Source organism: Watersipora subatra, chromosome 8 (assembly GCF_963576615.1).
Source record: "Watersipora subatra chromosome 8, tzWatSuba1.1, whole genome shotgun sequence".
Taxonomy (NCBI): Eukaryota; Metazoa; Bryozoa; class Gymnolaemata; order Cheilostomatida; family Watersiporidae; genus Watersipora; species Watersipora subatra.
Genome location: NC_088715.1, coordinates 6,548,470 through 6,564,522, shown reverse-complemented (window position 1 = coordinate 6,564,522; position 16,053 = coordinate 6,548,470). Strand labels below are relative to the sequence as shown.

General features: G+C 36.3%; 1 protein-coding gene across 2 annotated transcripts; it reads right to left on the bottom strand.

The window, feature by feature from the left end:
* Positions 1–172: 172 nt before the first annotated feature.
* Positions 173–14,360, bottom strand: LOC137401387 (ethanolamine-phosphate phospho-lyase-like). 2 transcript variants are annotated; one of them, XM_068087711.1, is made up of 13 exons: positions 14,234–14,360; positions 11,989–12,128; positions 11,039–11,157; positions 8,037–8,196; positions 7,466–7,540; positions 5,782–5,887; positions 5,301–5,512; positions 4,366–4,466; positions 3,178–3,293; positions 2,911–3,065; positions 2,305–2,394; positions 726–882; positions 173–433 (listed from the first exon to the last, which is right to left on the bottom strand). In XM_068087711.1, the coding sequence occupies exons 1-13, from the start codon at positions 14,291–14,293 to the stop codon at positions 428–430; spliced, it is 1,497 nt and encodes a 498-aa protein (XP_067943812.1). In that variant the 5' UTR covers positions 14,294–14,360; the 3' UTR covers positions 173–427. The 2 variants fall into 2 exon arrangements, with proteins under 2 accessions (XP_067943812.1, XP_067943813.1); XM_068087712.1 differs by lacking the exon at positions 14,234–14,360 and adding an exon at positions 13,164–13,220.
* Between the last annotated feature and the right edge of the window lie 1,693 nt (positions 14,361–16,053).

Here is a 16,053-nt window from a genome sequence, read left to right as displayed (position 1 = left end):
TTCTCAACTTTTCTCAACAACTTTTCTATGCCATGCTGTATGAAGCCTCCATACAAAATATCGTTAGGCACATGTTCATATGCCACATTTGGAGGAAATAACCTTGGGTATAACTCCAAAACCTTGGAGATCGTTTAGAAGGGATATCTAGGAAACTGTTCAGATATTTAGAGCAAAGCTTAAGATTTATTCGAAGGGAATAACATAGGTAGAAAACTGCTGGAAGGTCAATTGTTTGATGCTCCAACTGAAATTGCACAGCAATTGACTATCAGTATAACTCCAAATAATTTGGAGTACTATTAAAAATTTATTTGTACGTAGCCAGCTTCACAGAAGCTAGTTTAACTTGACAAATCAGTCTTGATTGGCAGGGAATACTTGAAACATACAAACTTCAGGTTTTAGGAATTGTCTTCTTTTTCTTTTAGTCCTGCAAATCGACAGATCAGGGTCACTAGGCTTTTATCACTATATACCTGTACCAAATCGAGCTCTATAATACAGTCTATGTGATCTGTGTGTATGCACTGTGAATTGCAATCATATGTAATTGTCTGGTGTAAGATTTACTATTGTACTTACCCAGTATGTCATACAGTAGATAACTGTTTGAGTCAGAACCGCAAAAAAAATACATCAACTACGATTTGGACTCTCATCAATTTGCCTGAGCATGCAAAAACCATTGAGTTAACGTCCTGCCAATATGATGTTAAGCTTACCTTTGTTGGTATGGAACTCTCCAGCTCATACAAAAGTTTGTCCACCTTAGCAACCACCTCATCCACATCAGCGGCTGTTAGGCACATTGGAGGTTTAAATTTTAGCACATTCTCATCAGGTCCGTCTCGGCTTAACAACACGCCATCATTTCTCAACCTGTTTCAATAACCATTTAGCGAGATTATTTTTGTTCCGGGACAATTGAGACATCATTTTGCTATTGACCAATTAGAAAACATGATTTGTTTCTGTAGCCAATAAGAGAGTGTCACACGTTTCAATGACCAATGAAACCATAATTGTCGTAGTAACAATCATACAAGTTGTGTCCAAATCACTTTTTATTCAAAACCAAATTACTTACAAACTGTTTTGATCAAAATAAATCATTTGTTTGTCAAATGATATTTATCAAATCACTTTCCTGATACGCACAATTCAAATCCCAAATCACCCAACAGAAATTTGGAAATAATTGAGGGCAGAAACATTTTATAAGTAAATAGGAAGTTCCTCAGGTTCCTCTTTTCTTTTTATTAGATGATTCAATTCAATCTACATAAATATCAGTGTTTGTCTTTTTATTTGTCTTTGTCTTCTTCTGAGACTACATCCACTATTATTATTATTTCCATTATTATTAGATCAGATAGCTGTAAATCACAATTTACCCAAAATTTATCCTATAAAAAGCAGAAATGTCTAAAATTGCAAAGGGTAAGGACATCAAATATTTAAATTAAAAGACGTTATTTTAATACTATACTACTATTTGATATTGACTGTTTGATTTTCATCAGCGATGTGTCTGTCACTTGCTAGACACTGTCACTTGTCTGTCACTTGCTAGACACTGTCACTTGCTATTACCATTGACAGAGCACTGTGACTAACATTAGGCTGGACGAGTTAATAGCAGCATGACATGACCCAAACTGCCTTTGATAGTAATTTAACAAGAGCTGCGCCGCTTATGACGAAACGCTTGCCTTCAGTTCATCTGAAAATGCCGTATATGGGTCATAGATGACTAATAAATCGGTTTATGTTCGTGATTTAAACATTCGAATGCTCGAGTACTGAGAACAAATCCACTTTGTAGTCATGCGAGTCAGTTTTCATATAATTTTATTTGGACAACTGCAGAAATGATTTGGGATTTGATTTGAAAAAATGAATTGATTTAAGATTTTATTTGATAAATAAATCAAGTTGTTGTCAGACATTCTTGGAGGATAATTGATCAGTTATGCAGCAAACTAGTGCATCATGGAATTTTCACAAAGTTTTTGTTGTATATGCAGGCGACTTTCGTCCGCCACAATGTCTTGTAGGTATTTGGGCTAAGGAGGCCAGATCGTCTTTATGAGGCCACGCTTCAAATTGACTAATTGGATGCTGATACTCTCTCGGCTTTTGGATGCCATGCGAATATATACCGCTGCGTATTGGGGAGCTTCCTTTTTCTTTCACTAAAGAAGCTGGTGAGTGTTTACGTGTACATGTATATAACAGTTTTGACCAGCAGTAAGTTGATCGACAATTTCATGATACACTCTCACACCTCTCACAGTTTACCTTTTCACTATATACGCTGCTGCCGAGGTAGCGGGCTCCCTAGATTCTCTATTGGTTACCAGATCTACCCCAACAAATAGGCCACGCCCTCTAAAATATGACATCCTAATGTATGTCTGCTACAGAGAATGCTTATGAATAACTATCTTGACTGCCAAAGCAACTGGGCAGCATCCCATAAACAGTAACAGCAACGAAAAAACATTGTAAGATGCAAAGCGCTGCAAGATGCAAAGTGCTGTAAGATGCAAATTGCATTAATGTTCTTAACGGCTGGCTGGTCTAGAAGAACATGAAACAAGAATAATACAAAGAAAGTGTAACGGAAAAATTATTTGAATAATGAAAATAATAAACCAAACAAGTCATAATAAATAACCAACAACAATAATACAAAGGGAGTTAAACTAAAAAGCCATTTAGTTTAACACTTACAAATCTACCGAAGAAAATTTTACAAACTTTCCAGCCAAGGGCCAATTTGGAGAAAATACTCAGCAAACACTTGTGGTGATAAAACTGAACGCAAGGAACAAGAAACAGAGAATTGGAAGAACAAAAGCGTTCAAATAGACGAAAGTGATAGCAGTGATAGATAGGGCTTACCTGACTTGTCCTATCAGCTTGTGTCTGCTGGCCAACTCTTCAAACTTGCCCACAATGTGATTACCAACCTCTATAGCCTTTGCTCTAAGGCCTTCTTCCTCTATTATATCCATTACAGCAAGGCCTATGGCACAGGAAACTGGATTTCCTCCATACTGCAAGCGTGTTCAAAGTTGTAATTAATGGATAACCGCTGAACAAATTTTTAAGAGCTCAACGGTTGTTGATCACAGGCTTTCTAGCATTGCTAGCTACAAAGATACTCACCGTGTTGAAATATGGAAGCTTAAACTGGTCAGCAACTTCTCTGGTAGTAACAACGGCAGCTATCGGGTGTCCATTGCCCATTGGTTTGCCCATTGTCACGATGTCAGGAACAAACCCTATTTATAAAACACCTAGTAATTTTTATGTTAGAGCAAGTCTTTTCAAGTCTTGCATAGAGTGATTCATCTCCCTAGAAAGTGATTTTGCATACAGAATAATACAAAGAGTTGATTGCATAGAGTAGCACTGAGTGAACTGATCTAGCATAGAAGGAAAATGCATTTTCATAGAAAGCATAAATAGAGGAATGTTGCTTAGAGCATAATTATAGTATTTTTACAGGAAATGGTGACGTGTAAAACTATGTGACATGAAGTGATGTACATAGAACGATGTAGCTTCAGGTGATGTTCCATTAAGTTGTGTTGCATAGAGTGATAATTCCTAGAGTGTGGCTACGCAGAGCAGCATTACATAGAGTCGTGGTCTAGTGGTCTAAAAAGCCTGACCTCCAAACTACAGGTTGGGGTTTAATTCCCAAAAAAAGGTCACTGGTGGTGACAGGAATGACATCTGACCTTAAATTGCTTTCTGTAACTGGGCATGTCTTCTGTCATCGAGGTTCCTTGGCTACTACACTCAGACATGCCAACCAAGATAACAGAGCTATTTTTTGTATAACACTGGCTCTTAAAAACACCACAACCTCTGCCTACAGTGAGCTAAGCAGACATCACACGCAATATTCGAGAGGTTGCTCACACACACATATAGCGAAGTTTTACATTAGGGCCGTGGATACGACAAGGATACACTGCATGTTACTAAACATAGGTGTACATGCCGACAAGAATACACTGCATGTTACTAAACATAGGTGTACATGCCGACAAGGATACACTGCATGTTACTAAACATAGGTGTACATACCGACAAGGATACACTGCATGTTTCTAAACATAGGTGTACATACCGACAAGGATACACTGCATGTTACTAAACATAGGTGTACATGCCGACAAGGATACACTGCATGTTACTAAACATAGGTGTACATGCCGACAAGAATACACTGCATGTTACTAAACATAGGTGTACATGCCGACAAGGATACACTGCATGTTACTAAACATAGGTGTACATACCGACAAGGATACACTGCATGTTTCTAAACATAGGTGTACATACCTTCACCGAACTGTTGAAAAGCCCACCAATGATCTCCAACTCTTCCAAAACCAACTTGTACTTCGTCTACTATAGTCAGTCCACCGCAGCTCTCCATCACTCTAAAATTATCCAGTAGGACCACAACTTCTCACCTAGAATCTACGCATGGTTCAGGCATATTTCACAACGTATTTCACTGAGCAGAACCGTACTGCCTTCTCTATTGCCGTTTAACTAGCCGACAAGCACTTCCTGTGTAATTAAAACTATTCAGGGATGTACTTTTGCTATTCACATTTGCAAAAACTAGAAACAACCATAGTTATACAAGTTGAGATGGCTACAATTTAAACTAGGAAAACTAATTACAACTTCACAAGTGAGGGTTGAACAGTTTTCAATGAACCAATTTCAAAGTGACATTAATCGTTGTAAAAAACTAAATCGTGTTTTAAATTTGAACTTTAACCTTTGGAGACCTAATTATTCAAATAAATAGTATAACAATACATTTAAGGTATGCCATGAAAGACCGCACAACAGCCTGCCATCATCTATGTTTCAAGAGGAAAACAGCTAAAAATATTTCCCAAATGTCATCGGATTTCCACACCAAAATCAGAAAATCTTTTCATAGGTTGCTAATAGGCCTTCCAAAGTTAAAGTTTGTTTATTGGCTGAGTTGAAATTGAATCAGACAGGTGTTAAACAATGAAGATTACAAAGCATAAATCTAGAAATAGCCCTAAAAGCACAAAAATGGAGCTGATAATTTGAGAGCAAACAACTCCAAGTTCTGTTAAGAATTGAATATGCAAGTGCTAAATACAGCTGTTACCATACAGCTGTTTAAACAATACAATACTGTTTAAACATACAGTAAATTTACATGCATTGTAATGTAAGCCAACAGGAAATAGATGAAGTAGGTAAAACCTGATTGGACAGCTGACCTCTTGACCTTTGGGAGGTAGTCGTCTGGGTATATGACTTGCCCACCACAGCTCTGCATCGACTCAGCTATGAATGCTGCAGGAGGTGCCTTTCCTTGGTTTTGTAGAGAATCAATAACATCTTTAACTTTTTGTACATAGAGGTCAGTGAGTTGTTCTGGAGGATATTTATCATCCCTGTACTCTCCTCTATATGTGTCAGCAGCTGGCACCTAGAAGACAGTAGCACCTGCTCAACAGTAGCAGTTTTATAGACATGTGAGAGCAGGTGTTTACTGTATCATTGATCAGCTGGTGTGTTGTCAGTTCTTATGGGTTAAGAGCAACACTAATTTCTTGTTTTCAGTGAACACAAGAAAAAAGTTACTACTGTATCATTTTACCAAAGTTTATCAGTGAAATTCTTCCACAAGTGTAGCATTTGAGTATGTCTTTGGTACAAATATCAGAGTCAGCTTGTAACATATGTCTCAGTACTTACAACATGAACTGAAGATCTCTTGTACATTTCAGATGTATTACTGTCTGTTTGCTTCCACTTGTAAGGGTTGATTTCCTGAAGGGAAGTGACAGTCCCGTGATATGCACTGTAAGATGGAGACAAAGTTATGTATCAGAAACAAAACTATAAACAAAAACTATTATGGATCATTCACTAATTTACAGGCAAAATACAGATTTATTCAGAAAATGCATCAACCTCATGTCATCCAAACCAGAATGAAACTGCACCTTTAGTTGTCCAATGAGGACCTATTATTTTATTACTCGAGTTGTGATTGATCAGCAGAAAGAGAGGAATCTATGCTGTTTTAGATTTGTTAATTGTAGCATTTAGTTTAATAGTTAACGCTAACTTCACGTTACGACAGTTACGAAGACATAAACTCACGCATCAGATGTCACTATTGTGGGAAGCTCACTAATATATTGATAACTAATTCAGGATAATATAATCCGGCTATCAAAGGTAGTCAAAACACGTCACTGATTGTTCAATTTTATTGATAGAGTCACGATTGGTTAGCAAGAGATAAAAACCATATAACTTTAGATGTGTAATTTTTTATTGGCCTTACTAATCATCAACAAAAATGTTTTTTTCGAATGTTAATTAAAAACAGAGAAGACAGAAATCATGAATTATTAAGAGTGTTGAACAAAAGTGTTTTGAAAGTTGGTAATCTAATAGTATTACGAAAGAGTTGGGATAGTGAATTGTAGATACCAAAATCCAACTTGCGCAGGATTTTAGTATCTGGAACACAAATGCAGAAACTTTTTGCGCTTTTTTGACCTTTGCGGTTCGTATAAAATTTAAATGATCACAAGTGCTTTCAAGTGGATTTTTAAAATTGAATCTATTCGGGAAAGTTTAAAATTTGTCAATTGTGCAAACAACAGAGGTAGGAAAACTCCAATTACCAGGAGTTGTAACCTTACAAGTTTCAACTAATAGCCATGTACTTTTGAAACTTTTAGAGCAGTAAACCTTCTGTTAAAATCTATCCACACTGGAATAGCATTAGAAATACGGAGAAATTGTTTTCCATAAAAATCTAATAAAAGAATTATTGGCTGTAGTAACTGATGCAACAGGAAATGATCTGAATTTAGTTGCACCCAATTTTTTGTTGAAATGAAATAATGAATGCTCAGTCAGGTTTAGTTCTAAATTGAGCAAAAAGACTCATGATTTTTCAGAATATAATTTGAGATGATATCTTTTCAAAATAAACTAGCGCAAAATTTTGTTGATTTTATCAGAAAGTATCCCTATTTTTTATCATCTGCGATTTTTTTGGATGTTTGAGGTCATCTGACTGCCGAGATGTTTCAAGATTAACATCGACAAAACTTTATTGCAGTTAAAAATGCTCAGAAGAAAGATTCATGCAAAATGACATCTTTAGTTGCCATAGTCGATATCGGCTACTGTTTTCAAGTTGTAGTGTTAAGCGTCTCTATTCTGTCAGCCTCTTTGCAATTATAGAAGTCATAATCAAAGTTTTGCTTGATTCGAGCCTTTTAACCGTAATCAAGCTTTGACGATTTTAATCTCGAAATATTCTGGTAGCAAAAAAAAATCGTAATGATAGAAAAAAGCGATACTTGCGAGTTCATCTTTAGGAAGAGGCTGATGTAACAGAAGAAAGTCTACCTACTTGTCTAGTGTGATGATGTCAGTACGGTGTTTGTACATCCTAGCCAGCTGGAGTGCCAGGTCGTTAGCTTCTGACCTAGATAAGAAGAACTTCCTGTTGAAGGCGAACATCTAGTGACAAAAACAATGACAAAAATATATAAGGATTGTATAAATAATTGTAAAATACATCTAGCATGATAATTAAAAGCTGTATATGCTAATCTGTGCATGATGAACTTCTCAGAACATACTGGTACACAGGCTATGGCAAAATAGTTGATAGTCTCTTTTAGTATAGAATCCAATCAAGCACTGTGACAGTAGCAGCCTTTAGATGAGTTTTTGAAAAATGTCAAATTTTGTTACAACGTTTTTAAACAGCAAATTCATGTATAAACCTCTCATTGATTATATGTTCTTAGATCTTTGAAATAATGTGTAAGATTTTGGGCTGTGGTCAGGGTAAATATACATGCAAATAAGTTGAATCTGCTCTCTCAGTAGCTCACAAACTCCTGTTAGCCTCGGCACCAATAAACAATCACATACTTCTGTTGCAAACAGACAAACTACACTCTGCGGTAACTCACCCTGAATTGGTAAAATAGCACACTGACAGTGCTGCAGGTAGAGTAGCTATTATTCTCTTTGCCAGTGCAGGTAAATTATCATGCAGGTAACGGTTGTTAGTGCTAAGTTTCTCCATTTGTGCTGTGGCAGCCTGAGTGACCCGGGGGTGGCTGTGACCAACTATGGGACACAAGCTTAGGAGTAGAGGAAGTATGCGACATTCAAAGATTTTATGCTTGACATTACCATATTTTGTATACAAGTCTATTAGCTACCAATCTAGAAACCTCTAAATATTGGCTACACTTATCACCTCCTTTTCTGTTATCATTTTATTATTATTTTGGTTTCAGCACCATAAATAACTCAATGATCCATTACTTCTATTGGGTTCAAACAATGTGAAGCACTTTGTCCTCACACACATCACACTGCTACTATTATTGGACACTTGGTTTAAGAATGCTGCCAAATCATTGAACAAAAAATTTTGGATATACTCATTTGCTGACAATCAATTTATGTGCTTGATATCAGAATTGGGTCGGCTAAATTATGTGTCTCTTACACAGGAAGCTCATGTTAATGTCGAGTGATGCTACATGACAGCCATTTTGTGTGTCACTTTTCTCTGTGTTAGTATTAGTTATGGTTTCATAAAAAGATTATTCTATAGAAATAATTCATAGAATTAATTAGATATGTTGATTTTAACCTTTTGCAAAATGTTCCAAAAACGTCTAAGAATGACATGATACTCAAACGGTATAAAAGGTCTTGTGATGTTTTACGATCGGAACAAGAGGTTCTGAACAATTTACCTTCCTGCCAGCCAACCCGTGCGCTCATATGACTGTCCCAAACCTCTCCTAAGTCTAGCTGTTCCTTTTTACAACAGTATCGTATCCCGCTGACTGTCCCCCTTTGACCTTGACTCATAAATCTAGCTTTTTAAATATTTTGTTGCATTATAACATTCACCTGTTTCTAGTGAGCTAGAGGTCAGCTACAGGTCACAGAATAGCATGCATGTTTAAGTGCTACGTAAAACCTGCTTAAGTAGTGCGATTTGATTGTTACAAGTTGGCAGACAATTCAAATGTTTTTGCTAAAAAGTTTTATTGTGTCATTTTTTTTGTCAACAAATAATGACATTTATTACGGATAACTCAATGACATTTTTAAAAATTGATCCTCGACCTAGCAGTTGTTTAAAAAATTTTTTTAAACAAGGCAAAATATATGGGACTCAAATACCCACACTCTAGCAGCAAGAATAAAACAATATGTGACAAATGAAGAGTGGTTGCCTTCTACTACTGTCCAATCGAGAATGAAAAATCAATTCAGGTCGGCTACAAGTATGTACAACAAATTCGTCATGCTTTTTACATACGATATTGTGATAGCAAGTGGTTTGAAATGGCCAAATTTCTTGCAATATCACCCAATGCGAACATATCATCTTACAATATCACCCAATGCGAACATATCATCTTACAATATCACCTGCTTGAATGTATCAACCTTGCTAGTATTGAAACATATTTTAGAAACAGTCTGCCTTGAGGTGAATTAAACAGAAAATCAAGAGTGCAATCTCCTGGTCAGCCATATTAAACTCAAAATAATTAATCATTGGTAGGTATATTGAGGGTAGCGAGGCGTGCCAAAGGAAGCGTAAGTAATATATGCACGTCTCTATCCTTCCTCGTATTTCATTGCTAAAACACGATGAAGCAACAAACAAAAACCCTCTTCATCATCTTTATCATTATTATATTATCATTATTATCTTTATCGTCTTTCTGTAATAAGTGTTTTATCAAGTTATAAGAGACTAGGAAAATTGATTTTAGTTGACAGGCTAGTAGAATAATTGATCTGTGTATATGCTATAGAGACAGATGGCGTTAGACTATGATTGCCCTGTAGCTACTATGTTTGACATTTTGGAGTTGTCTTATTAACATATTGAGTATTGTATAATTCAACATTAACAGTGTCAATGTAGTATGAGACACACAAACAACAAAGATGTAGATAAAGAAGCACTCTGGTTATTACAGTTATTAAGAGTTTCTAGAAATCTTAATTTTTAGGTTAAAAATTTGTATTGGCTATTCCACATTTTCTTAATATTTTATTGGCTATTATTTCAACATTGACCTCCATTGACCTTTGGTATACTTAGAATAGCACAAACAAGTTATAAGCTAAAAGTCGGTTGGCTGTGCAGATAGGTGGACCTTGTGCCAATTTGCAAAATGATTTTCTCATGCGGTTGCCAACAGACCTTGAATCTCTAATTACTCTGTGTCAACACACCTCAATATTTTATAGAATCAAGCCATCAAGGTCATTGCTACATCCTGGTAGATAACCGGTCGGTTAAAAGCTTGACCTCGATGTCACTGAATGTATTTAAACTAGCAACCTAAGAAATATAAGAGCTTTATCAAGAGACTGGGCAGGTTGTTTGATGTACTAAACCCATTAAGATAGGCTGACCAAAGAGGTTAGATTAGCAGCGGAGGTCGTGTAACATACAAGGGGATTATACTTACCACTCACTGATAAGGTTTGTAACAAACAGAAAAAACTTCAAAAAAGAACAAAGGCCTAGGAACAAAGGCTAGCCGTTGATCAAACAAGTTTAAAAATTTGTTGTTTGATGCAAAAAGTTTTGTAGAATAAGATTTTTTCAAGTTACCAAAGTTTATGCTCTGACATTTAAGCTACGAAGAAAAGTCCATCTGAAAAACAGCAGCAAGCTTTTCACATGATACTTATCTGCAGAAAAAATTAGCTAGGGCAATGATTATCTGCATACAAAAACTTTTCTGATGAATTGTTTTTCCTACTTTATTATATATAATCTTCTCAACTAATTTACTTTATATATAGTCTGGAAAAATGTTCCAGGCGCTAAATGTTATAAACAAGGTTTTACCTGCAGAATATATGACTTTTTATAAGCAAATGCAAGCTGGAAAATGATGACTAGCCATCATGTACTAACCATGTGCGACATTATTGATGCAGTCGATGTACTGTGTGCCCTGTTCATCATACATATATTGCCCAAAGGCACGATCTATTTTCAAAGGGTTTTCTTGGAAGAAGAGCATGCAGCTCGGCCTGTAAAAAGTAACACCAGTTGTGAGCTCTAACAGAGTCACAATGCAGTTAAGAAATGGAGATAAAGAACAGAACTCACGCTAAAAGTAAATAGCCATCTAGAGAATGCGAAGATGCGTTGAAGAGATCAGTTGAGAGAAATTGATAATATCTAAAAGAGAGCCGCAGTAACAACTCCATACATTGGAATCTCTGTGTCCCACTTGAGAAAATGTTTTTGCAGTTGTCTAGCAACATTTTACCACTCATGAGCTGGGGCTGTGAAGCTTTATAAAATTCTAGGCGCTGCCTTCAGTATTACTTGCTAACTGCGTGAAGTCATACTAAAATCAGTTCACAGTCGGAGGTCTTCATCAAGCAGTCCTTTTCAACAAGAAATCGTGTCTAATTCGTAAACTATTGACTGTATAAACAGCATACCGACCATATTTTTGTAGTTGTCTTCTCTAATGTGATTCCAAACACTGAGTACAGAAATATGTAACGTCTTTCCACAGTTGTTTATGCTTTAAAAAAATTATTGCAGTAGACACTTTGAAGTATTCTGTTCTGTGAGCCAACGTACTGGTTGCTTTTTGGTTACTTCATGCGGAGTCATGATCTTTAATTTATACAAATCCAAAAGATGCCCATAATATTTCAGGGTTGAAAATAAATAATACATGAAATATTGTGTTAAAGTTAACTAATATAATTGAGCTCTGTTAACTGATTGACCGCTAGCTAGGTGATAGTGAGCACTTTTTTTGACAATAAGTGTTTCTGTTACTTATTCAATTTAGCCTTGGTACCATTAAAAAGGTTGCTAAATTTACTCCACTATTTACTAACCCATAATTTTCTTGACGAATTTTCAGAATTTCTTCTTTGCTGAACTGTGTTCTAGAAGATTCCTTTTCATCATCATGCAATTCTTTTAGTATTCCATTTTCCTTTGGTACTTCTTTAGGAAGAAGTCTTCCAGCACCAGCCTGGCATTTTGTAAAACTAAGCTATCTAGACAGACGTCTGGCACAGAGGCTAGTCACAAAACAGAACAAAAATGGTTAACATTAAACAAGCCGTCAACTATTATTCATCTTCTTCAACCGTAAAATGAAAGGGGAGACAATTTCTACATAGCCCACTAACTTCCAAAGCAGAGAAAGAGTAGTAGGGTTGTCAGGAATAAATCTGCAATGTTGTATAAAATAATGATTTTTTGAATATGCAAATATTGAGTTCAATGGCCAGTTCAATTAGCCATATTGTCCGATTGATTGCTCGACAGCATTATATCGGCACCGAAGGCAGCAATGGAAATCAAAAGATATTTAACTAATAGAATAGAAAGAATGGCTTACTAAACAGAGAACCAAAATAAATTTTTGGTTCTCAACTAACAACTAAGATGAAAAGCAATAATACTGATTTTTCAATATCCTCGGTAACAACACTCTGAACAAAAAATTTAGTTCTCTTTTGCAACGCAAATTTAGCTTTACATCGTCTATTACCGTGTCAGTCTGTCTGCAATAATACAGTCAAATACGTAAAAAGGCTAAATGTCTATGCAGAAGAGATTTATCTTAACAGAGATCTAACAGGCAGCTGCTCAATGACTTGATCCTAGAAATCTCCAGAATGTTCTTGTCAACAGGAGAAATTACAATTGCTTCGACATCACCAAATTTTACTACTTTCAAGGGTATTTTTAGTAGCTGAGTTGAGAAATAAAAACAGCCAAGCGTCGTGTCCTAGCAAATACCAGAGTTGAAAGACACTTCTTTGGCCTAAATATAATTATTGATTAGTTACTATACAGCGATTAGGTATCATGTTCCAACACCTTAGCATCACCTAAACAATACCGTAGTGATATCTCTTTCCTTTTGCTGAATTACATGACAAGCAAAAGATTGTCTAAACCAACCACACGACTTCTAAACCTCATCATCACAACCTACCAGAACTGGTATGGTTCTACTATGTACATGTAGCTTAAGTTTCCGGAAATAGTTACTTACTGTTTTTCCAAAGTTTCTTTCCATCGCGTCAACAATGAGCGAGTGTATGAATGAGCCTTCGCTAAGCGTGTGAGCATGGCCTGAGGCAACACGGATACTTATACAGAAAGATACGGAGACCACGCCAACCTCCTGATAATCTTATCGTCTTACCACAAATTGGTAAAAACTAAAGTGATGCGTGTTGGCGGGTGGCGTGTCTAATGCCCTCATTAAAACATTATTCAGAGAGGCTAAGAATGTCCTTACCAAAGCTAATGAACCAATCTGGAATCCCACATTGGGTACACGCGTTGACAGTGATATTTGAGAGTAGTTATAGTGCCAACTGATGGACTAGCTGTAACTGGTCTAAACTGATTACAAAGCTGTTTAGATGGATATTCACATGATTTAGTTATCTAGACCAAAGTTTAAATCGGAATGTATAGTTGTTTTATAACATAGGATGTTTTTCTTTTTTCTCTTCGTCAAAAGTTTAAAAAATTTCCTTGCAGTTTCTCAGCTGAATAGTGATGTTGAATATACGGCTATATTGATAAATCTTGCTTTGTCATTGTGTCTGTCTGTTAGTCTGTGTAAACACTGTGTGTTTCTATATTTTTGGGCAACTTTATTCAGACTTCACACGCATATTCTCCGTGCATTTCGTCAAGTTTTTAAAAACATTTGGCTTCAAAACGGGTTAGTGAGAAACAACATCCTCTTAAACATTCACCTGCAGGCTAACTGATTGCAATTGAAAGAAATCTTGTGCATAGTCAGGCTCACTACTAGCAGTAGCCTGTGTTACTAGCAAGATTACTACTAGCAGTAAGCAAGCTCACTGCTAGTAGTAATCCAGCATCAAAAACAGAATAATATCAACTCATGCTACTAGAAAAAAAGAAACAGATGAGGAAGTCACTAGTTTTCTAGATGTAACTAATCTGCTACAGCTATCTTTCAGTCAAGTCCGGGTTTTATCCAAAGATTTGAACTTGAGCATTATTTCGACTGAAAATTCAGCTCAAATGTTTGAATGCTGACAGCAAGGACAACTTTAGAATGAGTACTTTAAAGAAACTCACCAGAAACTTGCGTATGATCTGTCGCCAGAAGAGCACGACTCTTCGCACTAAAGGGTGCATTGCACAGCCTACTGGGTAAAAATACTAAATCAATGCATGAGCAATACTAGTAGCTGCTACTAACTCCATGCAGAGAGCTGTGTCTAATGTAACATTAGCTCACTTCATGATCCGTAGTCTAAGTACAGCAAATCAGCTGAATGCATTGCTAATAATAATAATAATTGTTTTTACCCACAATGCCGTGGCTAATGTGTACGTAACATAGCAAGCTGTGTAAAGAAAGGATTACTAGTTAGTGTGAATATGACAATGTTCAAACAATGCAGCAGTCATTTTATTCTCTGTTAGTTTGCACAGTGGACTTTGTGAATAAACCAGTGATAGGCTATAGAATTGGTACACAACTGAGAGCCTAGAAGGAAAACAGATCATGCTAAGAGGGTTTTTTATTGACATGAACTTGACACGTGCTCTTTGTATTAATGATACTGTGAGAGGATGACCTTGTGTTCAAAGAATGCCGCAACAACAAACATTACTGACACTTTCTCATTCAGATCTCATCTCGGTCAAGTAATACGTAACATCTGGTAGTGCCTTGAATATGAAATATCTGCCAATTACAAGCTGGTTTTCAATTTTTGTTAATGTGTGCAAATATTAATGCATGAGCAATCCCTCAAAGATTGATTACAATATGTGCTTAGCTCGTGGCAAGGGAATGGCAACAACATGCAACTGGGCATGTCTCTCTCGACAAGGGAGAGTTCAGTTGCAGAAAGCGATTTAAGGTGGAGTATTAAGTTGAGATAAATACACAACTTCTATAGCATGTCTAGAAATATGAAAACAGCCGAACTCCTTAAACTCAGACCATGCAAGCATTGGAATGCAATTGCTTAGTCCAGCTCTTAAGGGTGTGAATGAGTAAGTGGAGGACAAGAGAGACAAACCCATGTCTCGACCTGCCCTTAACAAGAATACGAGGTTATTTGTTGTTTCTAGACACTTGTAGAACCCATCTAGCACACAAGATAAATTTTAGGTTTGGTAAGGTTTTGGTAGCAGCTATCAGAGTCGCAAAAAATAGCCAAGTATAGAAAATTGAATAACTAAATCAGTAGTAATAGCAGCTACTAGGGATCATCTAAGATGTCTGGCTACCAAATAAAATAGTCTTCAAACACAAGTCAGAGGCTAAATATAACTTGTCCCAATTAGTACATGTTTGGTTGTACTAATTGAGACAAGTTATATTTACAAGACCATCTATTTCTCATTATTAATTGATATCCATTATTGATTCATTCAGTGAACTACATATCAACCTTTCATAAAACTATTGAGAAATACCACACCTGACGCTAACTGAAGGCTTCTCCAATTGTTATTATTAGCTGGTCTAAAGGCTATATCCAGCAAAAATGAAAATTACCTCTCATACCAGTATATCACATATCAGTAACAGCATATCACATATCAGTGTTGTGAAGTAAAAATGCAGCATATAAATTTTAAAATACCCTTGAGCCATTCAATTAAAATCGTGAGACCCGGCAGATGTTCACAGATTATCTGAGAGATTGTGAATCACACATAAGTGGATGCAGTATGAGTGCCAAGCAAGAAAGTATCTGGAAGGATTCTAAGTACGTCTCCTGTATGGAAATCAGACATGCGTGTCTACAGGGGAGCAAAACTCCAAAACGAATCAGCTAGTCTGACCATAAAGCATGAGTCTGCTTCTAGAGAGATGTCAATAATTTTGCAAGTTGTGAAGAAAAACTTGAGGTGCCTTCTGTCATTACTTCATCACA

What these genes read in the sequence shown, in the direction of transcription:
- LOC137401387 (XM_068087711.1), bottom strand. Translation starts at nt 14,293, where the DNA reads ATGCACCCTTTAGTGCGAAGAGTCGTGCTCTTCTGGCGACAGATCATA. An exon ending in CATCAATAATGTCGCACATG is followed by an intron (nt 8,197 to 11,038) that starts GTTAGTACATGA and finishes TGTGTCCCATAG; the next exon opens with TTGGTCACAGCCACCCCCGG. An exon ending in AGCTTCCATATTTCAACACG is followed by an intron (nt 3,066 to 3,177) that starts GTGAGTATCTTT and finishes ACACGCTTGCAG; the next exon opens with TATGGAGGAAATCCAGTTTC.